General features: G+C 38.1%; 1 protein-coding gene across 4 annotated transcripts in view; it reads left to right on the plus strand.

The window, feature by feature from the left end:
• RABGAP1 (RAB GTPase activating protein 1) overlaps nucleotides 1-27,177 on the plus strand; it is a 162,530-nt gene that overhangs the window by 110,114 nt on the left and 25,239 nt on the right. For all 4 annotated transcript variants that reach the window (XM_043469491.1, XM_043469494.1, XM_043469492.1 and 1 more), the window contains 6 exons: nucleotides 13,854-13,967; nucleotides 17,439-17,513; nucleotides 20,603-20,728; nucleotides 21,339-21,482; nucleotides 23,003-23,044; nucleotides 23,282-23,410. In XM_043469491.1, the coding sequence (XP_043325426.1) occupies nucleotides 13,854-13,967; nucleotides 17,439-17,513; nucleotides 20,603-20,728; nucleotides 21,339-21,482; nucleotides 23,003-23,044; nucleotides 23,282-23,410 (630 nt within the window). The remainder of the gene's footprint in view (nucleotides 1-13,853; nucleotides 13,968-17,438; nucleotides 17,514-20,602; nucleotides 20,729-21,338; nucleotides 21,483-23,002; nucleotides 23,045-23,281; nucleotides 23,411-27,177) is intronic.

Consider the following 27,177-nt stretch of genomic DNA (forward strand, 5'->3'; position numbering starts at 1 on the left):
GTTGAGCTTTCAAAGTCTTTTATTAAATGTTATCCAGTGAACACTTTACTAGAGTTATGAGATTTGTATCTGAGAGTAAATCACCAGGATAAATATACAAAGTAGTGTTTACCCACAAATCTGGTTTACACTGAAATTCCTGCTTACTGCACTGGTGTGGAATAACAGCACTGCAAGTTTGAAAGAAAACTAATTTGAAGATAAGTGGTGCTAGTTACATAGGGACAAGTAAAATTATGTTTGTATAGGTACACATTTTTATGTTCTTGAAATCTGAATTTAAGGTAAAAATGTACACTGTCAGTGTTAAGTGAGCCCATCAAACATATTTACTTCTAGAATTCTGATTGCTTAAACTATAAATGGAATTGAGGGCTTTAATATGTTTTATGGGTTTCCCAGGTGGCACAGTGATAAAGGAATCTACCTACCAGTGCAGGAGATGCAGGAGACACGTGTTCAATTCCTGGGTCAGGAAGAGCCCCTGGAGTAGGAAATGGCAACCTGGTCCAGTATTCTTGCCTAGAAAATTCCATGGACAGGGGAACCTGGTGGGCTACAGTCCATGGGGATGCAAAGAGTGGGACACAACTAAACATGCATGCACACACAGTTTGTTTTTTACAAGTACACTGTACCTCGTATTACTGAGGTGTTGAGGTGTACCTTATTAGAATATTTGCAATTCAGAGAAGTAGGAAAATGTAAATAAGAAAGAGATTTGGGAGATAGAACATTAAGAAAATGATTTTACCTCAAAGTTGTTGGTCCCTATTTATTCATTTTTAAGCATAGTACTTCTTAAATTTCATTTTCCTTCTTTTGAGTTTTTATTCTAGGGAATTTTAAAAACTAAGTCTTTAAAATCACTTCTGACAATCTGTAGCTGACTTTTAAAGAGCAAAATGTAGCCAAAAAATTATTTTATTTCTGAGAAATATATAGTGAAGATAAGATAGAGCATGGTGGATTTGAGTGGAGTTGTTTTGTTTTCTTAAGTATTACATGATGGCATTTAACAAAGCATTTATTTCATTCCAAATAATCTTTAAGAAGATCTAACTTTTTCTTTAGGCAACAAGTTACTTTGGAAATAATCTTCTCTATGCTGGTTATTTCTCATGGCAGCCTTCCACTGCATTTTCTTTGTTTGGGTACTTTCTTTTTCTTCCTGCCATTCTTAGCTTTCTATTTTTCAACTTGAGTTTACAAAGGGTGTGTATTCAAAGAGTTTCCGTCAGTTCCCAGTACCTTGTTAATCCTGAGAAGTTACTCAGTGAGCCAATTCTCACAGTAAGGTATAAAAATAGTCATCCAGAAAAATTACAGAACCTGGTACCACTGTGATTTGAACTTATGGATGACTTTCAAAACCAAGATGGGACCAAAAAAACAGTACAAATGTTATTTCCTTAGATTTTTGTCTGCACGAATTATTTTAGACAAGCCTTACACTTTAAGAAGCAACAAAGCCTCGCTAGTGCTTTCTCATACACACTAAAAAGAGCTTAAGAATTGGGGACAAGAAAGAAATCACCTAGAAATTAATTACATGAACAGACTCTTTTTTTATTACTCTTGAGCTTGTACCCACAGCATTCATTTCAACAGTTTTACTCCACAAATCAGTCCAGCATTTTATTGAGTGCCTAAGTAAGTGCAAATCTTAATATGGTACATTTGTTTCAATTAGTGAACCAACATTGATACATTACTATTAAGCAAAGTCCATGCTTTAGATTTCCATCGTTTATTCTTAATGTCCATTTTCTCTTCCAGATCCCACCTAGGATACTACATTTTGTCTAGTCCTCCTCTCTCTGTAGGCTTCTCCTGTTGGTAGTAGTTTCTTAGACTTTCCTTGTTTTTGATGACTTTGGCGGCTATAAGGAATGCTGGTCAGGTATTTTATAGAACCTCCCTCATTTGGAATTTGTCTGGTGTTTTTCTCATAAGTTTATGAGTTTGGGAGAAGAAGAATACGTAGCAAACTCCCCTTTTCATCACCTCACATCGAGGGAACGTGCTGTGCTGTCAGCATGACTTGTCACTGCTGATGTGCACCTTGAGCACCCCACTGAGGGCATGTCAGATTTCTTCAGTGTTGTTACTTTTTTCACCCCCTTACCATCCTGTACTCTGAAGGAAGACTCTGGGCACAACCAACAGAGGAGTGGGCTCCCTCCATGAGGGCAGGGTGTTTACATAAATTATTTGGAGCTCTCTCTGGAAGATTTGCCTCTTCCCCTCTGCCCCCATTTATTTACTTATTTGTTCATTTATTTATATAAGTATAGATCCATGGATATTTATTTTATGCTTAGCTTATAATCTAGTATTACGTCATTAATTTTGTTGCTCAAATTGTTCTGGCTTTGACTACTAGAAATTCTGTTTGGCACATACTTCCCTTTGACATGTTCCCATGGTTGTGGGTGGTTTTCTTTGTGGTGTGAGTTGGAGGGAAGTGCTTCCTTATCCTCTGCCAATTCTCGATGTTCTAGGATTATCTTGTGTATTTCCTGCCCCGGTCCTAGAATCAACCTTTTCCATAAGGAGCCTGGTTCCTTTTATTGGTAAATGGTATTGGAAACCAAGGTCCTGGCACGAGATGTGTTCATTGCTGACTGACTGACTGTGTGTGTACTCAGTCGTGTCTGACTCTGTGATCCCATGCACTGTGGCCTGCCAGGCTCTTCTGTCCATGGGATTGCCCAGGCGAGAATCGTGGAGTGGGTTGCCATTTCCAGGTTGCCTCTTTCAGGGGATCTTCCTGACTCAGGGATCAAACCCATGTCTCCTGTGGCGCCTGCATTGGCAGGACCACTGAGCCACTTTGGGAAGCTTCTCAACTGACAGAACGAGGGAATATTTGCATGATAGTGCCTTTCTTTCCCCTCTGTATTTGTCAACATGTGGGTTCAGCAAAAAAATGCATTGGTGAGAGTGGGATGGAGTCTGTAAATTTTATATGCCATTCTCTGCAACTTTAAGAGACAGTTCTTATATACAGACCAGAAGGAAGCTGAGACAAGTGTATAAGTGACGGTTCCAAAACAGGAGGGCAGTTACTCTAAAGGTGATACCAGTGTCCTGTATGAACTGGAGTGTGCAACTTTCCTGGAGGACAGATTGGCACTGCAGCTCAAATCCCAGAACACAAGAGCTATGCTGGATTTTTAGGGAAAAGAGTGATTGCACAGATCATCGCTTCCCCTTCAGAATCACAGCTCTACTTCACAGCTTTGTTTATAGGAAAAGTAGTAGAACAGCCTGAATATACCAAAGTCTGAGATTCAGCCTAGTAAATTATGGCCATGTTCAGTTCAGTCGCTCAGTCGTGTCCAACTTTTTGTGGCCCCATGAACCACAGCACGCCAGACCTCCCTGTCCATCACCAACTCCCAGAGTCCACCCAAACCCATGTCCATTGAGTCCATGATGCCATCCAGCCATCTCATCCTCTGTAGTCTCCTTCTCTTGCCTCTAATTGTTCCCAGCATCAGGGTCTTTTCAAATGAGTCAGCTCTTCGCATCAGGTGGCCAAAGTATTGGAGCTTCAGCTTCAGCATCAGTCCTTCCAGTGAACATTCAGGATTGATTTCCTTTAGGATGGACTGGTTGGATCTCCTTGCAGTCCAAGGAACTCTCAAGAGTCTTCTCCAACACCACAATTCAAAAGCATCAATTCTTCGGCGCTCAGCCTTCTTTGTAGTCCAACTCTCATATCCATACATGACTACTGGGAAAAACCATAGCCTTGACTAGACGGACCTTTGTTGGCAAAGTAATGTCTCTGCTTTTAAATATGCTCTCTAGGTTGGTCATAACTTTCCTTCCAAGGAGGAAGCGTCTTTTAATTTCATGGCTGCAGTCACCAACTGCGGTGATTTTGGAGCCCAGAAAAATAAAGTCAGCCACTGTTTCCCCATCTGTTTGCCATGAAGTGATGGGACCGGATGCCACGATCTTAGTTCTCTGAATGTTGAGCTTTAAGCCAACTTTTTCACTCTGCTCTTTCACTTTCATTAAGAGGCTCTTTAGTTCTTCTTCACTTTCTGCCATAAGGGTGATGTCATCTGCATATCTGAGGTTATTGATATTTCTCCCAGCGATCTTGATTCCAGCTTGTGCTTCCTCCAGCCCAGCATTTCTCATGATGTACTCTGCGTAGAAGTTAAATAAGCAGGGTGACAATATACAGCCTTGACATACTCCTTTTCCTATTTGGAACCAGTCTGTTGTTCCATGTCCAGTTCTAACTGTTGTTTCCTGACCTGCATACAGGTTTCTTAGGAGGCAGGTCAGGCGGTCTGATATTCCCATCTCTTTCAGAATTTTCCAGTTTATTGTGATCCACATAGTCAAAGGCTTTGTTATAGTGAATGGAACTCTCTTGTTACTGTCCACTAAAAATGCTAGGGAATAACTGTCAAATAACAGAAAAAGAGGCTTACGACATTTTGCAGTTAGTAAAAGTTAATTTTCAAAACAATATAAACTCTATTTTAAAAATAATTATATAAAAGCTAGGCATATGCTCACCAAACATAAACTACAGTTATTTGAGTTGTGAAATTATCTCTTTTTTTCTTATTTTTTCCCCAGTATTATAATTGTAAGGGAGCAGAAATGTTTTATTAAAATAAGAAAACAAAAAGGGCTTGTTATTATACTAAGAAAATTACAGGTTAGATTTGTCTTTTTAAAATGCAGTAAGGTGTATCATTGAACTTCCCTGGTGGCTTACATAGTAAAGAATATGCCTGCAATGCAGGAGACTTGGGTTTGATCTGGGTCGGAAGAGCCCCTGGAGAAGGGAATGGCAGCCCACTCCAGTATTCTTGCCTGGAGAATTCCATGGACAGAGGAGCTTGGCGGACTAAAGTCCTTGGGGTCACAAAGAATCGGCCACAACCGAGTGGCTAACACTTAAAACTTAAAGCTGTATCATTAATTTGGGCTTATGTTTGGGAAACAGTGACTAGTCCCATTTGATAAGAGTATGGGAACGGGAAATAAAGATTCAGATTTTAGCGTGAGGTTTTAATTCTCTGTATTTGTTTAGTGAATACATTTTTAAAGTGCTATTATTTTATAGCATTTTAGTAAAATTATTTCCAGCAATGTATGTTACGCATTCCATTATATGAATGGTAATATGTTTGTCTTTTTTTTTCCCCTATTAATGGACATTTGAGGTTTCTAGTTTTTGGCCATTGCAAATAATATTATTATAAACATTTTTCTATATGTTTTTTCCTCTTAGATACATGGTTTTGTTTCTTCTGTGTGAAACTGAAATTTGGAGTAAAATTGCTGGGTCTGGGTAAATGCCTATTTAACTTCACAGGAAACTGCCTTGTAATTCATTGAAGTGGTTGTGTCATTTTATATCTCCACTAGCAACAATGATTTCTAGTTATTTCATATCCTCACCAACATTTGGTATTGTCTTTTTATTTTAGCCAGTCTAATATGTTTTAATGTGTATGTTTAGAATTTCTGAGTTGTGTGTACTGTTTGTGTTACTGCTTGAAATATAAGGAACAATATGCCATTATTTACTGCATTGCTGCTATAGAAATATACAAGACTTTGGAGAGTTGACTTTTGTGAAATACAGCAAATATTTTTAACATTCATTATTACATGGGGAAAAAGTGTTCAAAGGCATATACATTTCAAGTTGTGGTACCTTGTTTGTGGTAAAATTTCTGCAAGTAAAACATATGAAGTTAATCAACAGTAACATGTCAGTGTATTCTAAATCATTCCAAAGATCTCTCTGGTCATGTTGCTGGTGACAAGTTATCATGTTGTATATTTAGGGGACTTGGCAAACTTAGGCAAATCCAGCATGCTTCTTGTTTTGAAAATACAGTTTTATTAGAATGAAGAAGTGCTTATTCATTTACATATTGTCTTTTTACATATTTACTGTGCAGAGGGAGAGTTGAGGAAATGTTTGCCATCTGGCTCTTAACAGAAAAAGTTCACAGAATGTTACTACTGTACAGTTGTATGGCAGTTTTGTTTTCTTCAGGACAGTAAAGCTGTTTTTTTTCTTACGATAAATGAAGCAGCTAAAACATAAAGCCAGTTGATTAAAAGAACTACATCTGTGTGACTTCAGTAGCTTTCAGCACATATCACCTTACAATAGTTTTTCCATTTCTTGTTCCTTTAAGGTTTAATTGTTCTTCATGACTGCCTTAAGTACATTTGTAAGTTCAGTCGCTCAGTCATATCCAACTGTTTGCGACCCCATGGACTGCAGCACACCAGGCTTCCCTGTCCATCACCAACTCCCAGAGCTTGCTCAAACTCATGTCCATCAAGTCTGTGATGCCATCCAACCATCTCATCCTATGTCGTCCCCTTCTCCTCCTGTCCTCAGTCTTTCCCAGCATCAGGGTCTTTTCCAGTGAGTCAGTTCTTCACATCAGGTGGCCAAAGTATTGAAGCTTCCACATCAGTCCTTCCAGTGAATATTCAGGACTGATTTCTGTTAGGATTACTGGTTTGATCTCCTCGCAGTCCATGGGACCCTCAAGAGTCTTCTCCAACACCACAGTTCAAAAGCATCAGTTCTTCAGTGCTCAGCTTGCTTTATAGTCCAACTCTCACATCCATGCATGACTACTGGAAAAACTGTAGCTTTGACTAGTTAAAAACTTTCACATTTGTAAAAACTTGACAGTCTGCTGAAAATATGTACTTGGTTGACTAACTTAATTTGGCTGTGAATACTGTCATCCAGTATACATTATGCTAACAAGTTTCCTGTATCAGCTATGTCTATGTTTAACTACTTAGAAATAAAAAGACTGTGTATCATGGTATAAATCTTAATTTTATAAGCACTTGAGTTTGGATGGTTTACAAAAGCTCTTTTCTGTGTTCTCTTAGGAAAGAATTGTCCAAAATGTTACTGTGATTTGTTTTCAGAATCTTTTCAAATTTAACAATGTCATTATTATGATAGGAACTTACAAAATCCATCATTGTTAGAATTTTTGGATCATTTTTGTATAGGTTGGCCTCTGGCAAGTCTAATGGATTTATTCCCAAGTTCTTCAGCATATTTCCTAAGACCAAATATTTTAAGCAAGTGGTTTGCATAGAGCTCCTCAATTTATTATCATTCTTGAAGGCTTCAAAAATGCAGTATGTGAATTTTCAAAGTCACCACCTCTGAAGGGCATTTTACCCCTTACCCGATGACTTCCATGATCAAACGGTTAGAGGGAAGGCAGATGGATGAGAACTAACCAGTTACAGAGTTTTTTCAGAGAAGTTTTTTATGTGTTCCTATTCTATGTACATTTGAATTTCTAAATCATATCTCTGTCATAACTGTGTATCCATTTTCAAGTTATCTTTATCATCAGTCAGTCTGTTATAACTGACACAGCTGGCGTAGAATATTTTGAAGCTTTTTGTACTTCTGTCATTCTTCATATAACTTTCTAAGTTTCATGTTTGTCTTAAGCCACAATCTATCCTTCATAGCCTGTTTCAGAACTTCCATTTTTGTTTCATAAAATTCCAGAGTGATTTCATCTGACATTTTAAAAAACCAGAAATCTCTTTTGGAAATACAATTACAGTGGAGATGTAATTCAAGAATAGAATTTACAACTTTTTCAGAATAATTTATTGTAGCTGAACTTCAAATGTAGATCAATAACATGTCCATTCATCATTTTTGAAAAGTTTTGTCAATGTGAAATTTATTTTAATTATTGTTTTAGTGCTTTAAGTCCTCTTCCTCTTTTTTGTTTTTAAGTTCTAGAACCTTTCAGAAACTACTTAATGCTGCTTTGAGTCATCTTCCTTCAATGCTTTAAAATTATCATTCTGATTTTCCAGGTCTTCACTTGATTGAATTATTCTCTACAGAGTGTTCCAGGTAGTAGCTCTCCTCTCATCACCAAGAACTCATTCTTTTTAGTAGAGGCTCTGACTGGCTTGCTCATTGTGGTTTTAATTGACATTGTCCTGGTAACTGCCTTTTCATTTATTTATCTAATGTGTCTGCTCAAATTTTTGCCCATTTTATTAGGTCATCTCTTTAAGTTTTTATATATATTCTGAATATAGTTCCTTTTCAGATGCATGTACTACTGGCCTATTTCTTTTCTTAATGATGTATTTTATAAGCAGGAAATTTTTAATTTTGGTGAAATCCAATTATTTTTCCTCTTAATGACTCTAGGGGTACAATAAGTTTTTGTCATGCTGCACTTTCACAATTGAAGCTGAGACTTTTATGGTCTGTTGCTGTTTGAGCTATTCATGAAACAGTTTTATTTCAAATAAAGATTTCTTAACTCCCAATATGCCTGTAGTTTTCTCTTTGTGTTGCTATTTTATATTCTATGTGTTTGTTAAAATTAAAACTGAGTTTTAATTTTAATTCAGGGGAATTCCATGGCAGTTCAGGGGTTGGACTTGGTGCTTTCACTGTGGGGTCCTAGGTTCAATCCTTGGTTGGGGAACTAAGATCCTGCAAGCTGCACAGTGTGGCCAAAAATAAACACATACATAAAACTGAGTTGAAAAGAATTCACATATCCTAGGCTGAATAAAAACTATTAACCCACAGTAACATATATTTTTAATATAGACTCCTTTTCTTGTAATTTCTCTTGATAACTGCAGGGTGATTTATTTTGCATTTTGAGCTGAAGGGCCCAGTCTTTACTCTGTTCTGTTTCTTTCTCTTTTGCTTTGAGAAGAAGCGTGAATCTTTATTGTCACATTGTAGTGGAAAATGTTGAAATCATCTAAATGTTTATCCACGGTAGAATAGATAAATAACTTCATACATAAATAACTACATAGTTAATAGAGTTAAATGCACTTGAGCTATGTTTATCACCATGGATTAATCATTAAAATATAGTATTAAACAAAAGAAGCTACTGAAGAAGACATGGATTATAATGTCATTTATAGAAAATACTTTAAACGTTCTGTAAAGAGTATATATGGTTTATAGATACTATATTCATATACATATATTAATACATGCATCTATACACATATATGTACATAACATATACATTAAAACATGCCTGCCAATGATAGCAAAATCAGGATAGTGGTTAACTGTAAAAGAAGGAAGAGGGCATATGAGATTGGAATTAGGTGTACATTGTTGTATCTATGATGTTTGCTTTCTTAATCTTGATAATCTACATGTGTATTCATTATATGTTCTCTATACTTTCAGCATTACTGAAATATTTCATAATAAAACCCCTGAGTAAGCAAATTTTCAGTTTTGGGGTGGCTTGGTAAAATCAGTATACTTCCCTAAAGGTACTGATAAGACACTTAATTTTTTTAAATAACTTTAATTTCTTTTGTTAAAAAATAAGGAGAAGCCACAAGGGGGGTTCTCATCTATTTCTCATGACAGTTATTCTCTTGCCTGCATATGACACAATTTGAAAGTCACTAATGAATCAATCATTATAGCAATCTTGGTTTTTTCAGGTATTTAGTCAGAATGTCTTTAATTATTAATAAGGTTCTCTTCTGATTTAGTCTCCTGCCTCTTTCACATGAGTCTTGAATTAATAAATGTTAGCATTAGAGATGGTTTGGGGAGAGCTGTTGATCACATGAGCATTGTCATCACTCAATTTTAAGGAAGCTTTTGGATTTTTCTTAGATATATTTATCAAGCACTAGGTGTGTGTCATGATTTTGCTAGGCTCTGTGGAAGTTACAAAACTAAACCAACAGTTTCTACCCCTATGTGAATAGTTTTATAGGAAGATAAGACATATAAAAGTAAAAACAATACACATTCTGTGAACCGTGTGTGTGTGTGTGTACTCTGTATAACAGTGTGTGTGCACACGCATATTTGTGTGCATGAGTATGTGCTTATTTGTGTGTGGATGTGTGTGTGTTTAGAGGACAGCCCCAGCTCTCAGGGTACTGGGTGCTTTGCTTGCTTTCACTTTTATCAAGTGTTTTATATATGTGTCAGACGGTTCTGGAAGCTCTTTGTTGTTGTTCAGTCACTAAGTCATGCCCCACTCTCTTGTGATCCCAGTGGATTGTAGCCCACCATGCTCCTCTGTCCATCAGATTTCCCAGGCAAGAATACTAGAGGGTTGCCATTTCCTTTTCCAGGGGATCTTCCCAGGTGAGCTAACCCATGTCCCCTTCATTGCAGGCAGGTTCTTTACCACTGAGCCACCAGGGAAGCCTTGGAAGCTCTTTCTTTACCTGTTTATAATTTATAGATTATTTAATGTAACCATCATTACAGTTTTATAAGGTAGGTGATATTAACCAGAGAAGATAAGCTTACCTTAAGTTTTTCAGCAAAGTAAGGGAATAGGCCAGCTTTTAAACCCAGGTACGTCTGACTCTAAGCTAAGCCCCTGGTTTTAAGCCCTTAAAGATGAGTTGGCATCCTTTTCATTTTTTAGGTACATATAGCTAAACTAGTACTGGAAATTCTTCATCTAAAGGACCTGAATCATCCAGGGGCTCTTGTTTGGTTGTATGTGTATGTCTTTTGTTTGTTTGCCATTTTAAAATCACCTTTATTTAGATGTGATGTATGTACAATAAAATTCACCAGCTTTAAGTGAACAATACATGTTTTAATTAGTACCACAGATGTGATGGATAATAATTCCATCACTTCAAAAAGTTCTCTTAGTTCAGTTCAGTCGCTCAGTCGTGACCAACTTTTTGCAACCCCAGGGACTGCAGCACGCCAGGGTTCCCTTTCCATCACCAACTCCAGAGCTTACTCAAACTCGGTCCATAGAGTTGGTGATGCCATCCAACCATCTCATCCTCTGTCATCCCCTTCTCCTCCTGGCCTCAATCTTTCCCAGCATCAAGACCTTTGCCCAGACCTTCCTGGCCTCCGGGGGTACTGCCCCACCAAGGGGCAGGCTGCGGGGACTGGGTCCAGACATGCCCAGTCATCAGGTCAGCATCAGGTAGCCAAAGTATTGGAGTTTCAGCCTCAACATCAGTCCTTCCAGTGAACACTCAGGATTGATCTCCTTTAGGGTGGACTGGTTGGATCTCCTTGCAGTCCAAGGGACTCTCAAGAATCTTCTCCAACACCACAGTTCAAAAGCATCAATTCTTTGGCACTCCGCTTTCTTTACAGTCCTACTCTCACATCCATGTAGGACTACTGGAAAAACCATAGCTTTGACTAGAAAAACCTTTCTTGGCAAAGTAATGCCTCTGCTTTTTAATATGCATATTAAAAAGTTCTCTAATAGCTCTTAAAAATTAGCCTTTCTCCCTTGAGCCCCAGCCCCTTCCAAACATTGATCTGCTTTCTTTACTTTGTAATTTTGTCTTTTGTAGAATTGCATATACATGGAATTATAGAAAGTAGTCTTTTATGTCTATCTTACTTCATACAGTTTTCATGCTTTTGTGATCTATCATGTTGCATATCACTGGGTTTTCCCCTTTTACTGCTGAGTAGTATTCCGTCACTATATGAATGTACCACAGTTTCTTTATCCATTTACCCACTGGAGCCCGGTTTGGGCTATCAGGAATCACATTGCTATGAACATTTGAGTTCAAATATTTACATGTATTTTTATTTTCATTTCTCTTGGATGACTATGTAGACATGAGTCACTGAATTGCATGATAAGCATATGTTTAACTTTATAAGAAACTTCCAAACAGTTTCTATAGTATTTGTACCATTTTGCATTCCCACCAGCAATGTATGAGAGTTCAAGTTGTTCTTCACCCTTTGCCAATCCTTTGTATATTGGGTACTTTTCATTTTAGCATTTAGTGACCATGTAGAGAAATCTCATTGAACTTCTAATTTATATTTTGCTGATAACTAATGATGTTGAAATTTTTCGTGTGTTTATTTGCCATCTCTGTGTCTTCTTTTGTGAAGCATTTATTCCATCTTTTACCACCATTCCCCTTCTCCCTTTAAATCAGTTGTTTGTCGCCTTATTTATTTTGAGAGTTATATGTTCTGGATATAAGTCCCTTATCAGATAGATTTAATAGGTGATTTATCCTGTTCATGGCTTACATTTTTCATGTTTTTAACGGTAGGTTTTGAATATTAAAAGATTTTTAATTTGATGAAGTCCAGTTTATCATCTTTTTCTTTATGATTTTGTGACTCATAGGGACCCCTCTAGGTAGCTTTGCAGACCTCTTTCTGTTCAGCTTTCCTGTTTGGTACTCTGAGCTACAGACTCTTAGCTACCTTGCCCTCCCTGAATTCTGCTGTCTCTTTTCTCAATTCAGGGAGGTACTCCCTATCCCCAGCTCTGTTTCCGCTCCATGTGTTACAGCCTAGAAGCTGCCACCAGGCAACCAACCACTGTAGTCTTAATTCTCACCTTGCAGTTTGTGCTGCAGGGATCACCACAGCTCAGAGCTGCCCTGACTGTTGTTAATGATGCATTAAAAACTAGTAGTCAGAAAAAATAAAAAATCCCGATAGTCTGCCAGTAAATCTCTTTGGAAAGCAGTTTGGCAGTATCATTGTAGGCTTAAATAGTTTGCAGATTAAGAAAGAGCATAGGCTTAAAGTTAGCTCACTAGTGATGGAGGTTGAAAGGATAAGACTAGTATTTAAGCATACAAACTTGTAATGAGTAGTAAATGAGCCAGAAATCTAATGCACAGTATTTTGAATGTAGGCAGTAGTAATACTGTAGGCAGTAATATAATACTGTACTGCAGCTACAATGCGATACTGCTATACTGGCAATCATTTTACAATATAGTGTGAATGTATCAAAGTGAAAGTGTTAGTCACTCAGTCCACTCTTTGCAACTCCATGGAGAGTAACATGCTCTACACTTTAAATTTACATGATGTTGCATGTTAAATTTATATAGTAAAATTTTTTTTTAATATAAAGTTATTTTAGATTCCACAACTGTAAAATATTCATGGCCCTGGGAACCTGATTACCTAAAAGGCTAGAAAAATTACCAGACCAAAAAAAATATATTACTAATTTTTCACTGGAAACAAGAGTGTCAGGCTCTTGGATGCTGTGCTGAAATAATGCAGTCTCACTGAGGAGAATCAAGTCTGTTGTCTTAGCTATGAGGACAATACGTTGTTAAAACAGAAGGCCATGTTCCTGTGCTACAGTTCTTCACTGCATGAGCAAATAAAGTTTAACAAAGGAAAGCTGTTAGAAATAGCTGGGTGTTTGGCATATTTTGTGCATTACTGATATTCGTTTAGTTTTAATTACTCATTGTAGAAGAGGAAACAGTTTTTCTCCATTGGTAAAAAAGCAAGGGATATTTTCCCATAGCCCATTTGAATATGTAGGCATTTGATAGTCTCGTTTCATATTGAGTAGAAGGCTATGTGTTTTTATGCCATTTGCCTCTGGGTAAATTCCAATCCGGGAACTTCTCTTTTCCTTTTGAGAACCTGGCCCATGAGTTTTGTGCCAAAGGATCAATGAAAGCAGCAATTTTTGTACCCAGTATTTCTAACCGGAGCATTTTGCCTCTTTCTTTTGAGGTTAGATTGAGTGTTTTCCTATGGGAAATCCATTTTGAAACACATATTCCTTCTTAACAATAGAAAGGTTATCACCTGCACTTCCTTGCAGCGGGGATGGAGCATACATGAGGTGTATAGAGTGAAACGAGTCTCTTTTCTGTCTTCCTTTTTTTCCCTCTTAATATTTGCTTTTCCTTCCCTGAAGACGCAGGCACGCATGTGTGTATGTATGTTCCTGCAGCATTTTAAAGCAGGTAAATTAGAAGACGACCTTGTTGTATTAGCCTAGACAAGTACATCCATCTGAACCTTCTGCTTCCTGGTGTTTCCACAGGAGTCTCCCCAGGACAGTGCTATCACTCGTGATATTAACCGGACATTCCCAGCCCACGACTACTTTAAGGACACAGGAGGAGATGGACAAGATTCCTTATATAAAATATGCAAGGTATTTCATACCCCAAAAAGACTGTTTTAGGCGGTAATATTCTGTTTCTTTGAAATTATGCAAAAGATAACTGCAAAATGTAATTTGTATTTTATGTCCAAGAATGCAAAAAAAAGAGAATAGTTTTTGTAAAACCAGAAGTAACAACATAATTTTAGATTCATGGTGAACAGGAAATAATTTAAAATAAAATGGTAGGATTTCTTTTAATCAGGACTTTCAGTCAGTAGTTCCCTGGCACCACATTTAGACTCGCGAGCTGGTTTAATGTCACAAGCCTCTGAGTCCTACAGCATCGCAAGCTCTTTTTTAGTATTCACATTGTAAGTGATGAATTTGACCTTCTTGGGCCTCAGAACTAGGCTTTGGTCTATTCCCTCTAAAACTAAGCAAGTACCTATTTAGCACTTACTATATAGGAAGTACAAGCAAGGCACAAGACATACCCTCAAGGAATTTGCATATTATGGTTGAGAAGGCAAAACCAACGGCTAGTTTTAGGACAGACTAGCAATAAAAGACAGTTTCTCCAATGATAAATTGAAAGTGTTAGCCACTCAGTCATGTCTGACTCTTTGCGACCCCATGGACTGTAGCCCACCATGGAATTCTCCAGGCAAGAATACTACATTGGGTAGCCATTCCCTTCTCCAGGGGATTTTCCTGACCCAGGATTGAACCCGGGTCACCTGCATCGCAGGAGGATTCTTTTCCATCTGAGCCACCAGGGAAGCCCCAGTGACAAACTAGATGCTTTAAACTATAAGGACGCTTGGAACTTAGCGAACTGTTTCTTAGGTTTAATTTCAGTTTCCTCATAGAACTTACAGAGCTATCATTTCTGTTGTGATCCTCTTCTCATCATCCTTTTTAACCCCTGCTCAGTTGTGCTTCCCGTTTAAGGAAACAATCTAGCTATCCCTCACCTTCCTGCAAAATGTCACAGAAAGAAACCCTGTTCTCACTGACTCTGATCCCGTACTCCTGACCCCCTGTGCTGTGGTTTCTCTCTCATGATGATCTTAATTACAGCTTTATCTGCTCCTGATTTCTCCCCTTTCTGGTTAAGCTCTCACTTCTGTAACAGCTTCGTTGATTCCCTCCCTCGTGACTTTTTCTCTCTCTCTTGCAAGTTCCTAAAACAGAGGCCTTCTTTCTAGGTGCTCAGCCACTGGTTACTGTAGCTCTCCACTGTCTACCGGGGTGACTCCTTCCACCCTACAGTTGTCACCACTGCATAAATGTTTCCAAATCTACATTAGCTCAAGGCCTGAATTTCCAGCTGCTTTTTGGTCTCCTTGTGGAAGTCTGTCAAGTATATCAGAAAAGGTATAATAATAATACAGTCCATTTAAAAACATACTTCGTTATGAAAATTTTCAAACATCCGTAAAAGTTGAATAGTGTAAATGAGTTTGTGTATATCCCTACCCAGATACAAAATTTATCAACATATTGCCACAGTTGCTTCATCTTCCCTTTAAAAAAAATTTTCCTAAAGTGCTTTAAAGCAAGCTTCAAACATCACAGTCCTGAAGTCTTCACCATACATCAAAAAAATAAGATCATTATCTACTGGTGGCATTAACGAGCAATACTATCCAGTTGCCGTTCCATAATCAGTTTTCCCTAAATGTCTGTACAGTTTAGTTAGAATCAGGATCCAGCAATATTCCTACTGTGGTTAGTTGTTACATCTCTTTTAATTAAAAACAGTCCTTCTTTTACCCCTATGCCATTGTCTTGCTGAAGATACAGTCATTTTTCAGTTATTTTTCTGTTCCTTCCTTTGGCCACGTTCAGTTTGATGGTTGTTGTCTCTTGTAGCAGTACTTCCCTCTATATTCACTGCCCTGGTACAGGCCACTATCATATGTTGCTGGCACTTACATAAAAGCTGCCTTGCATTAGTCTCCCTGCCTTTGGGTTTGAGCCTGTTTATTCTTCTCTCTGTGTTGACCCTAGAACAGGATCATTTTAGTGGCCTCCATTAAACCCACAGAATGAAATCAAAATTCCTTAGTTTATTTCCTGGTCGTAAATCCATTAGCTTAGTATTAAAGGCATTCTGTAATATGTCCTGGCTTATTCTGTAAATATTTTATGCTTCAATCACATTGAACTTCTCACTGTACTCTAGTTGATTTGCTTGTCAGACTTCCCAAGTGAACTGTGAAATTTTCAAGGGCAAGAATCATTTGTTACATATATGAGCATCTGTAGCACTTGGCACGGTGCATGCCATCTTATAGTAGGTGCTCATTAAATGTTGATGAATTAATGAAATGCCTTTTCTTCCCCATATTTCCTTACAGCCCCCGTGAACCTTATATTTCAAACATTTCCCAAGTGTGTTACATACTTTCATGTCTGTATGCATTCCTTCAGGCTTTTCTGTGAACCTGAAAAATGCTCCCCTCCATTCTATACCTATAGAAAATTCAATACATTTTTATCCCAGGACATAATTGATAAAGCCATACACTGAGTTCTTTACTTGAGGGGACTGAGAATAATACATCAGCTCTATTATATAAATACTGTGATTATTCTCATCCTACAAATAAGGAATGTAAGTAGTGGGCCTAAGTAAGTCAGACCAGGATATTAGCAGTTGTGGAGTTCCAGTACAACTGTTAACTGTGAAACCTTTATTCTTTCTTGACTAATCAAATGTTGTTTGCTACCTTCATCTGTATTGTCAAACAGCTTTCCACAGAGCTGTGTTAGCATATGTTACTGCTAGTTTTTAACAGCCTTAATGAAACTGGTTTTAACACTTGTTAGTTTTTACTGATTTGATAGTTGGAAAGTTGTCTCATTAAATTATAAAAGATCATTTCTAAATCTCTCTGTGCATCTTGTCTTTGGAAAAGATGGGTGTTTCTTATTCTATAGGCCCTCTCATCAGATGAGCTTTGACAGAGTGGGGGATATAAGGAGATTATATTGAATTTCACCTGAATTTATGAGAGCATGTTTACACATACAAACATTGACAGTGTTTGGTGAGTGCCTGGTATGTGTTGATGTGCTGCTAGGTTGAACAGGGCACCGCCCCTGCCCCTATGAAGTTAACAGTCTAGTAGAGAGGAGGAACCTCTAAAACGCAGTGTGTTAAGTGCTGTAATAAGTATACATTTGTAGTAAGTACCAGAGACCTACCGAGGAGAGAAAGAATCCTGGGGGAATGGGATATGTTTGGAACCTCAAGGAAGAGCGCATTTCCAGGCAGAGAAGGAAAAGCATGAGCAAAGACAGACAGACAGACTCCCGGCTCCCAAGGCAAGGGGCCTAGGTTCGATCCCTGCCTGTTCAGAGAACTAGATCCCCCATACAACAACTCAAAGACCTCACATGGTGCAACGAAGACCCAGTGCAGCCAAATAAATAAAGTTTTGTGTTTTGTTTTGTTTTATTTTTAAGACTGGCTACATTCATTTACACCTCCTGTGGTTTTTTTCCCCCCAGGCTTATTCTGTGTATGATGAAGAGATTGGCTATTGCCAAGGCCAGTCATTTCTCGCTGCTGTTCTGCTTCTCCATGTAAGTAATTAGGTCTCTGTGTGTACTTCTTAACACATATCCTGCCTCAGACTTGATCATGGCTTTGTATTGCCTTTGGGCAGACTCTAGTGCATGAGTGTTAACTCTTATATCTGGAAACCTTTTCCTTAATATAATGGCATCATGGGAAAGAAACATGGTAAAAATAAATGACAGTGTTGAAAATTGGTACAAGGGTAGAACTTTCTGTATTACTGGGATAATTGGATAGACTTTAGTCTTGGTTAAACCCTTTGGGGACGTTTTATCTTCTCTAGCCACTGTCATCAGTCTTTATTTTGAGATTTATGTATTGGACTAGGAGGGAGAAGTTGGCTTGCTTCAGTGCCATTTTATTCATTCATTCAGCAAAGACCTTTATCCTCCCTCTTCTTAGTGTTTCTTTAAATCCACAACCGAATTGAAAAATTGTTAAGGTGAACACCTGTATACACTTGACTTAATTTATCAATTCAGTATTCTTCCACACTGCCTTTTCTGCATCTCTTTTCCTTCCTTTTTCACACACACAAAACACAGGTGTTTTATATTTTTATGGAAAAATTTGTTTGAAATTACTTTTGGATAATATAAGTAGCAAATATCAAAATACTCCACTCCTAAATACTTATGTATGTATCTCCTGAGGACCTAACCAGAATATCACAGGCAAATCTAACAAATTCAGTAATATTTTACCCACAGTCCATATTCAATTTTGCCTGTTTACTCAGTGAAGTCCTTATAGCTCTTTTTTTCCTAACCCAGATCAGTAAAGATTCAAACATCGCATTTGATTGTCATTGCTTTTTATTTTTTTAATCTAAACTGTCCTCTCTGCCTTTTTGTGTGTCCCATGCCATTGACAATTTGGAAAATTCAAGCAAATCACCTTGTAAAACATCCCAGATTCTTGATTCGTCTGATCATTTCCTCATGATTCAAGTTAAAATGCTTGGCAAAAATACCACACAGATGATGGTAGGAGAGTTCTTGAGCACTTGTTATGGTCTGAACTGTGCTAGATAGAGATCAGGAGTGAATAAAGTAAATATGACCCCAGCCCTTGTGGATGCAGAGCTGGTGAGGCTGCCTATTTGTAGGCAAAAAAGCAGTGCAAGTATGTCATTGTTAATTTCAGTGGCTCTATGAAGGTACAGTGAAAAGTGTGATACAGGATAATAACAAGGAAGCCTCATTTACAGACTTCTCTGGCAAGGTAACCTTTAACATGAACCCTGAAGAAGGAGAAGGGACATCCATTCTCTTTTGTACTTTTCTGTATCATTTAACTTTCTTTAAACGTTGTTACAAAAATAATAGAACTATTTTGAGAACTAGAGTGGAGAACTAGAGCATTCCCAGCAAAGAGAATCATATAGTATATGGAAGCCCTGAAATGGGGAAAACTTGGCCTCTAGAAGGAACTGAAAGAATGGCAGTATGACCGGAGCATCAGGAGCCATGGGGAGTGGGGAGTGAGCTTGAGAGGTCAAGACCAGCTTGAAGGAGGGCCCTGGAGGCCAGGCCACACAGTCTAGATTTTGTTTCTCTAAGGAGAGGAAGTTGTTGAAGAGGTTTAATCCATTTTGTGTAGGTTGTAATAAAACTGTAACAAAACTACTTTACATCTTCTTGCTATGAACCTAGCTGATTGGTATTGGTAGGCATGCAAAAATGTGACAAAGCTATGACATTGATAAAGAAGAGGTAAAGTTTTTTTCCCCAGTCTTATTTACCTGTCATTGACAAATTAAAACTATGTATACAAGGTGTAAAATGTGGTTATTTGATATACTGTGCATGGTGAAATGATTCTCACATTCAAGCTGATTAACACTTCATCATGAGGTCAAGTTTTAAATTTTTGTTTTGTTGTTTTCATCATACTTCAATATCTCAGAGTCTCACCAAGTCTATATGATTTGTTTTTGTTCTCAACTTTAGTGCAAGGACATTTATCCCCATTTAAGTATCACAACACTTTTAAAATGAGTTTCCCGATCAAATCCCCAGTGTCTTGGTTTGAACTCTGTGCTGCTTGCCATTGTGTTTAAAATGAGTGTTTGCTTCAGAGCAGGGGCAGATGTGCTGCGTAACATCAGAAATGCCACTCTAGGCAGGTCGCGTGTCCCTCAGTGAGGGAAGAGTTTAGTTGTCTTGATGATAAAGACCTCAAAGGTCTGGTCCTTTGCCCCCGAAGCCCTTACCTTTCCAACAGTGATTTGCTGTCCTCTTCTCATTTCATTTCTTAGTCTGATTTGCCCTTTAGCTCTGCTTTATTCCCAGTGTCTTTGCTCAGCCCACCGTCATCATCATGTTCAACAGAAACCCATTCACCTTCCTGACATTTGAAAAGCTTACTATGGTCACATCATGCCTTAAATATTTCCAGTGTTCTTTTTATATTTTGAAAACTAGCCATTTCGCCAGGTTCTCAAGAAGACATTTTTCCGTAAAGTTACGGAAGATATATAAGTGAGTAGCATCTGTAAATAGAAGTGAAGTGTGGGAGGCTTTTTTAGTATTTTAAGTGTTACTGTAAGCGTTACTATAATACCTGAAGCATTACTCCAAACATTAGAATACTTAAGGTTCTTCTGTAACTAGCCGTGTTTTTAGCAACGATGAGGAAGAAGAACATTTTTACTGAAATGAATTAACAGTTAAGGAGGTAAAATGATTTAACAAAGGTCTCATGATTTGGGGATGGTGGAACATATACTTAAGTGTAGTAGGCCTATTCTTAACTCAGTTCAAATCCTATCCTCCCTCTAAAGCCTATTCCTAGCTCCCTCTGGAATACTCAGTCTTTTTTCTTGTGTTCCCACTGATCTTTCTCACTAATTCATTTTAGTTATTGTATGAGATTTAGTTATTTAGTTATTGTATGAGAGGCTCCTCAAGGACAGGAACAGTGTCTGACATAGAATAGGCATTATTAGTTATTTCCTGGTTGAAAGAATGAATGTTATAAAACACAACACAACTGAGATCTGAGATACTACATACCACTGAATTTTACATACTGAGAAAACTTCTGTATGTGTTTTTGATCCTCCCACCCCTTCCCTCTTTCCCTGTTACAGATGCCTGAGGAACAAGCGTTCAGTGTTCTGGTCAAGATCATGTTTGACTATGGTCTCAGGGAACTTTTCAAGCAAAACTTTGAAGATCTGCATTGCAAATTTTACCAGTTGGAGCGCCTCATGCAGGTAAAAAGAGAATCCAGCTCTCATTTGCCGATAAGGGTGCAGGACTGGGAAGAACAGGATTGAAGAAATGGTGCCAAGGAACAGTGGTGACTCCTTAGCCATCCAGGATCAAGGACAGGTTTAATGTTTTTCGTTTCTCTCTATGTGATAATGATGCCAAGATTAATAAGGTGTTAACGTGATGGGTGTGAGCCAGGTTTTCAGTCTCATAAACACCCAGAAGATCAGATGGGTGTAGGAGCCTTTATTTTAACACAGCAAACTCAGTCAAGAAATACTTACCAAGGCTCTGAAGCTGACTGGTTGGGAATCTCCTAACAAAAGTGAAACAAACTTTCCCAAACATTTCATAACTTAGAAAGAAAAACTATCCTTTCAGATATTTGTCACCATGTGGGGATTCCTCTTCAGAGCCACTTTGTGAACTGAAAAGGAGAGCCTAGGGCCAGTTTCATACCAGATGATAGGTGTTCTTCTGAGCGCTTTTTCAGTTTTTAGGAAAAAACAAATATATGACATTTTTGACCTATTTTTGGCAGATTTATGAGCCTCCTGAGTGAGAGTTAAACAGCTGCATATGTGCCTAAAGCTAATCAGTTTGCTATTTCAGGAGTACATTCCTGACCTGTACAACCACTTCCTGGATATCAGCCTTGAAGCACACATGTATGCCTCCCAGTGGTTTCTTACGCTCTTCACTGCAAAATTCCCTCTCTACATGGTCTTCCATATCATCGACCTGCTCTTATGTGAGGTATGTGTCAGAGGCCACAGCACTTAGGCTTTTGTTTGTAGTCTCCTTCCTGCTCAGAGTGCAGCTCTGTTCCGTATGGTTGATGAGTGCTCCAAACACTATCTCTGTATTTAAGCTAGGAAGTTTAGGGGTTCAGAGGAGGTGCACCCCCTCTTTTAAAAGACACTTCCTGGAATTTCCACCTGCATTTCCATTTAACCTCTTGTTGGCCAGAACTTAGGTACATGACCATATCCTTAGCTGCTAAGGAGAGTTTTTTTTTTTAAGCTGCCTAGAAATTTTCTTAAACTTGGGAGTCTATTACTAAAAGAAAATAGATATTATGGTAAATAACAATCTTTGCCACAGCTTAGTTTTAGGTTTTGGAGGGTGTGCTAAGAAGAAAAAGCTAATCTCAAAAATAATACATGTTATAGAAAGTATAAGCAAAATGATGTGAAAATACTTCTAATCCCAGTCTAAAGGAAAACTACTTTTATCATTTTGATGTATATTCTTTCAGTCTTTTTTTGTGTATTTTCATATATGTGTATGTGTAAGTTCTGTGTGGAACAGTTTTTTTCATATGGTATATTATGTATGTTATGACTTTATATGCATATAAAATATTATGCTTATATGCTATTCGGTAACCTATTTTTATCTCATACTTGAATATCTATAGACACATACATCTGTACCATCCTTCTTTTTGTTTAATTATCCCATATTTAAAGAATACAAAAATCCATTGAAACATCTGTATCTTGTGTCTAGCTTGAAACATAAGAAACAGCATTCCAGAAATATACCATTATTCTTACTTACTGTCACATATTCCATTCTTTGGATAGATCATAATTTATGTAACCAATTCCTAATCACAAACCTTTATCTAGTTTTTCACTATTATAAACAACTATTAAGTAATTACTGTGGGTCTGGTGACAGGCTAAGTAACTTAAATTTTCTCAGCTAATTAGCTCAGAAAACCATTGGGAAAATATTAGTTATAGAAATTGAGGCCCAGAAACTTTTAAAGTTTACCTTGGTCAGCAGATGTTGGTGCCTCCCCTCACCTGTCCTTTGCCCCACCACTCCTAGAATGATTAGATGAAGAAAGGCAGGTTGGAGGGAACCCTGAGTAGAGTCATTTCTGGGACATAGGACTCATGGACAGGGTGATTGTTGTCCTTTGAGTGGGCAGTGGAAGAGACACCAGGTGTTATTTCATGAGGGATCACAATTTTATGACTTTAATATTTTAGTTTGAAAGCGTAGTATACTTTGGAAAGCATTCTTGAACTGTGAAAATAGCTGTAGAAAAGCCCTTCTCTCAGAGGAATGGGAAACCGGGTCTACTTTAAGTGGTTTTTCAGTGGTGGCCCTGTAATTTTTTATTTTCCGAAATATTTTCAAGATACTCCATTTCTTTATTCAAATTTTTACAATTTCTCTAAAATTGCGGAATATTCTAAAGACAAATAGCTTAATAGTCCAGTTCTAAATACTGAAAATGTTTTCTGTGTTTTCTCTTTTAGGGAATAAGTGTTATATTTAACGTCGCCCTTGGGTTATTAAAGGTACAGTGCACACTTGTTTGTAACCTGGGTTATCTGGCATTTCTAGTCTCATTCTAAGCAGCCGCTGCGCTCCAGCATTGTCCCTGACAGTGGACACATGCAAGTAGCTCTGGCAAAGGCTACAAAGTTATCATCTGGGGATTATAAAGGTGCTGGGATTATGAAATGCTTCTTGAGCATCTTTATAGCAAAAAAGCTTTTTTTCTGTATATGGTTGTGTTTTCTTCTTTCTTCAAGACTTCCAAAGATGACTTGCTACTGACAGACTTTGAAGGTGCCCTGAAATTCTTCAGGGTTCAGCTTCCTAAGAGATACCGCTCAGAAGAAAATGCAAAAAAACTAATGGAGCTAGCTTGCAACATGAAGGTAAAATCATTTTTGCATTAATGTAGATTCTTTTGTTAGTGTCTCACTCTTCCTGATAAAACTGTCAACATTTATAATACATTAATAGTAATGTTTTCCTTTGTATTGTATAATTTTCTAAATCGTTTCATATATATTACAGCCTATGAATTAAATCTCATTGCTTTCCCCATTTTGAACTCTAGGAAAAGGACTATTATTCTGATTTTGAAGACACACCAAAACACAAAGCCCCCTAATTTTGTATAGCTAGTTAGTGGCAGAACTCAGGTTTCATGATTTTCATTGTGTCGTCCTTTAACTTTCAGTTTTTGTTGTTTTGGTCATAACTTCCCTAAAGTGAAAATAATAATACATGAAGGAAACCCATTCACTGTTTATCACTTCCAGTGGAGCATTTATGATTTGTATTATTTTAAGGCTTGAAAAAAAGAATCTCCTTGTGTTCATGTTATGAAAGTTTTGCTTTTATTTGTTTTTTGGTTTTTCTTTTTTGAAAGTTTTGCTTTTAAAAAAGAAAAAATAATTGAGGGAGTTTAGTTTGGAATGTGCAGGGTGGAGGCAAATGGGTGACAGAATAAATAGCTGTATTGAGATGCTTATAGGGTGCATAAAAGGCTGACTGTCAGTTTATTTGGTGTGACTCCAGAGGGTAGAACTGTGACCTCTGTGTCAGGAGAGAAGCTTCACTGTCTACTGCATAGAGCACAGACCTATTTAAGGCACCGTTTCCTCATCTGTAAGGTATTACTGGACTTCTGGTTCTGGTTATATGTCATACTGAGCTAGTTCAGGCTACCCTTCTTTAAACATTCAGAGATGCCAAATAAAGTGTGATCCAAGAAATGTTTAAATACCTGGATGAACTTGAAAGAAAAAGGAGAAATGTCCAGGTGCCTGAAACAAAGTAGCTCACAGCTCGTGTATGTGATAATAAAAGAGCATCCCAAGGGAATATGGGACCAAACTATGTGTTAGGATTTTAATGCTCATGAAGTTATGACATGATTTGGGGCCTTCCGGAGGCAGCTGAAACTGAGTCTCTGCATAAAGCTAGGACTTTGGAATGGCCTATTTATAAAAGCAAGATCGTGAAACTACCTGTTAGACTGAGAAATGGTAGGAATCCTGATGTAAAGTGAATGGGGGATTTGAACAACAGAAAAGGAAATAGAACTTCCAGAAATCAGTCATTAAAGTTACCATTAAATTTAAATGCTACATACTTAACATATATCATGGGTAACATTTAATGGTATTTTATCATGTGCCAGATATTGTGATTAAGTGTTTTTACATGTGAGGATTAACTGCAGTGTGTGTACAGTGTTTACCTTAGTGCCAGCTAATGAGTAAGGGTTTAAGAAACAATGGCTACTACTCTGATTATTCCCTTCTTGGATTTTCAAGCAGACAAACTCTTTTCAGTAACCCTGATGTGGCTTTGTGGAAAGGGCAGAGCCACGTGAGTTCTGAACTTCTTAGAGCTACTCTTTCTACCTGGTTTAGCCATACAGGAAGGTGCTGCCTCTTATTTGCTTATGATTTCTTCCCCTCCCCTCCAAAACCTGCTCCTTTCTCAGTGTCCCTGTGTCCTGTTTGTGGGACCTGGTCACTCAGGCCTGAAAACATGATACCATCCCCTCCTACTCTCTTTCTCACACTTCACATCTTTGTCCTCCACATCCAAGCCCTACCATCAGACTACATCCTGAGTCTGATCACTTCTCAACCCCTTCATTACCCATGCCCTAGTCTAATCATCTCTTCCCTTCTCTTCTGGAATTTCCCAGTACTTTTCTTGGTCCTCCTGCTTCCACAGTGGTTTCCTCCCAGACTCTTCTTGATCTCATCTCTCACGTGCTTAAAACTCTACTGGCTTCTTATCTCAGAATAAAACTCAAGAGTTCTTGTGTTGGTCTGCAAGACCTGGCACCATCTCCCTTCCGACAGGCTAATTTCAGCTGCTGCTGCTTTTCCCCTTATGCTTTCCACCTCAGACACCCCAGCCTCCTTACTGTTCGCAAACATGCCAGGCTTGTTCCCTCCTCAGACTTCGTACTGGCTGGTCTCTCTGCCTGTAATGTTCTCCTTGATGCCCACACGGCTTTACCCAAAGCTCTTAAGTCTTAGGCTCAGTGAACGTGTCACCAGAGAGGCCTTCTCTAATTACAGTATCTACAGTAGCACTTCCCCAACTCCTTCCACCCTATCTCCTTATCCTTTTGTATTTTCCACATTTCACTTATTTCTGCTTAACATTATTTGTTTGATTATTGTCTGTATTCCCCTCTACCCATGCTGGAATTAAGCCTCTGACAGAGGGCACTTTCTCTCTTTTGTTTATTGCTGAATCCCCAGTACAAGAACAGGATCTGACGTATAAATATTGGTTGGACAAGTGAGTAAGTGACTTTTCTGTTGAGTTTCTGCCAAGTGTTTTACAAAGAAGCGTTAATGTGGATTTGGGCAAGGCTTAAAAATAGATCTAGCCGAAGGTTTACCTTTTGTGTTTTCATTAGCTTGAAACACTTTAATAATATATGGATTCTTTATTTCCCAAGTCCAGATAGGAGGTGTCTGATGTCTTTTTTTCCTTGCCTACGCTTCCAAGGAGTTAAAGTCGACAAGCCCGCACAGCTCACATTATTATTTGCTTAGATACAAAATTCCTTTTGGTCTGGAAAGCTCTCTGCATGGTTAGGGTACACTTTGGATGATTTTCCCTACTTGCATATGGCTTCAGGTGAGAAGAATAGTAATTTTTCTTGAAGTTGACTCAGCCTGGAAAACCTGCAGATTCACCAGGACGTGAGAGAATGAGCTTTTTCTGCTAAAAGATGGGGTATTGTATGTACAGTTGAGTTCATGATGATTATTGGTTTTACTCTGAAAACTATACTTAATACCAAATAATATTAGAGGAGATACAGGCAATAGCCAATTATTGGCAAAAGACTTCAGTCACAGTGATAATTTGTATACTCAAAAATAAAAATCATTGGCAAGTTCAGTGATGAGGGCTGCATTGTGTGAAGGGGAGGGCCTCAAGCGGGGGGTAGAGTGAATGCATAGGATCTTTGGGCAGTTTAGAGACCCTCTGGATGTAAGAAAGGGGATTCCTACCATGTAAATGGTTTGGAAACTAGCTTTTCAGTTTCTTGGTATAGAATTTTAAAAGGAAATATTGGCTCTGTAACTCATTCAATCCCATTCCATTATTTTTTAATTTAAAAGCAAAGTTGTGACTCCCTTTTCTCAGTTGTACTTCCCGATTAAGGTGGGAATTGGGAATGCTTTACCTCCCATGCCAGTCCAGGAGACTCTTGTTGTCTTTGTGTTTTAGCAGTTGCAATGTTGTAATTTCTATAAGAATCTCATTGGTTCCTCACAGTACCCTGTGAGGTATGAAGTCAAGCATGGAAACTGAGGCTTAATAGAAGCCAAGTGACTTACCCAGCTGATACTGACTGGGCAGTGACAAAAGCCCCATTTTAACTGACAGCATGTTGCATGGCTTTTGCCAAAGGCGACAGGAACAAAGTTTGGTGTGGCAGTATCGTAAATGACCACAAGGTGGGTCTGTTGCCCAAAACAGTCTGTATTCTCTGTGCTCTGTCTTCCTTGTCTCTCTAAATTTTGCCCTGTGTCTGTCTTTACTTGCCTCTCTTTTTTTCTTTCTTTCCTGCCCTTTTCTTCTTCCTTTCTTCTTTCTTCTTAGTTTATTATGAGACTGAATTTTTAAAAATTTCTTGAGGAGTTATAGA

Source organism: Cervus canadensis, chromosome 5 (assembly GCF_019320065.1).
Source record: "Cervus canadensis isolate Bull #8, Minnesota chromosome 5, ASM1932006v1, whole genome shotgun sequence".
Lineage (NCBI taxonomy): Eukaryota > Metazoa > Chordata > Mammalia > Artiodactyla > Cervidae > Cervus > Cervus canadensis.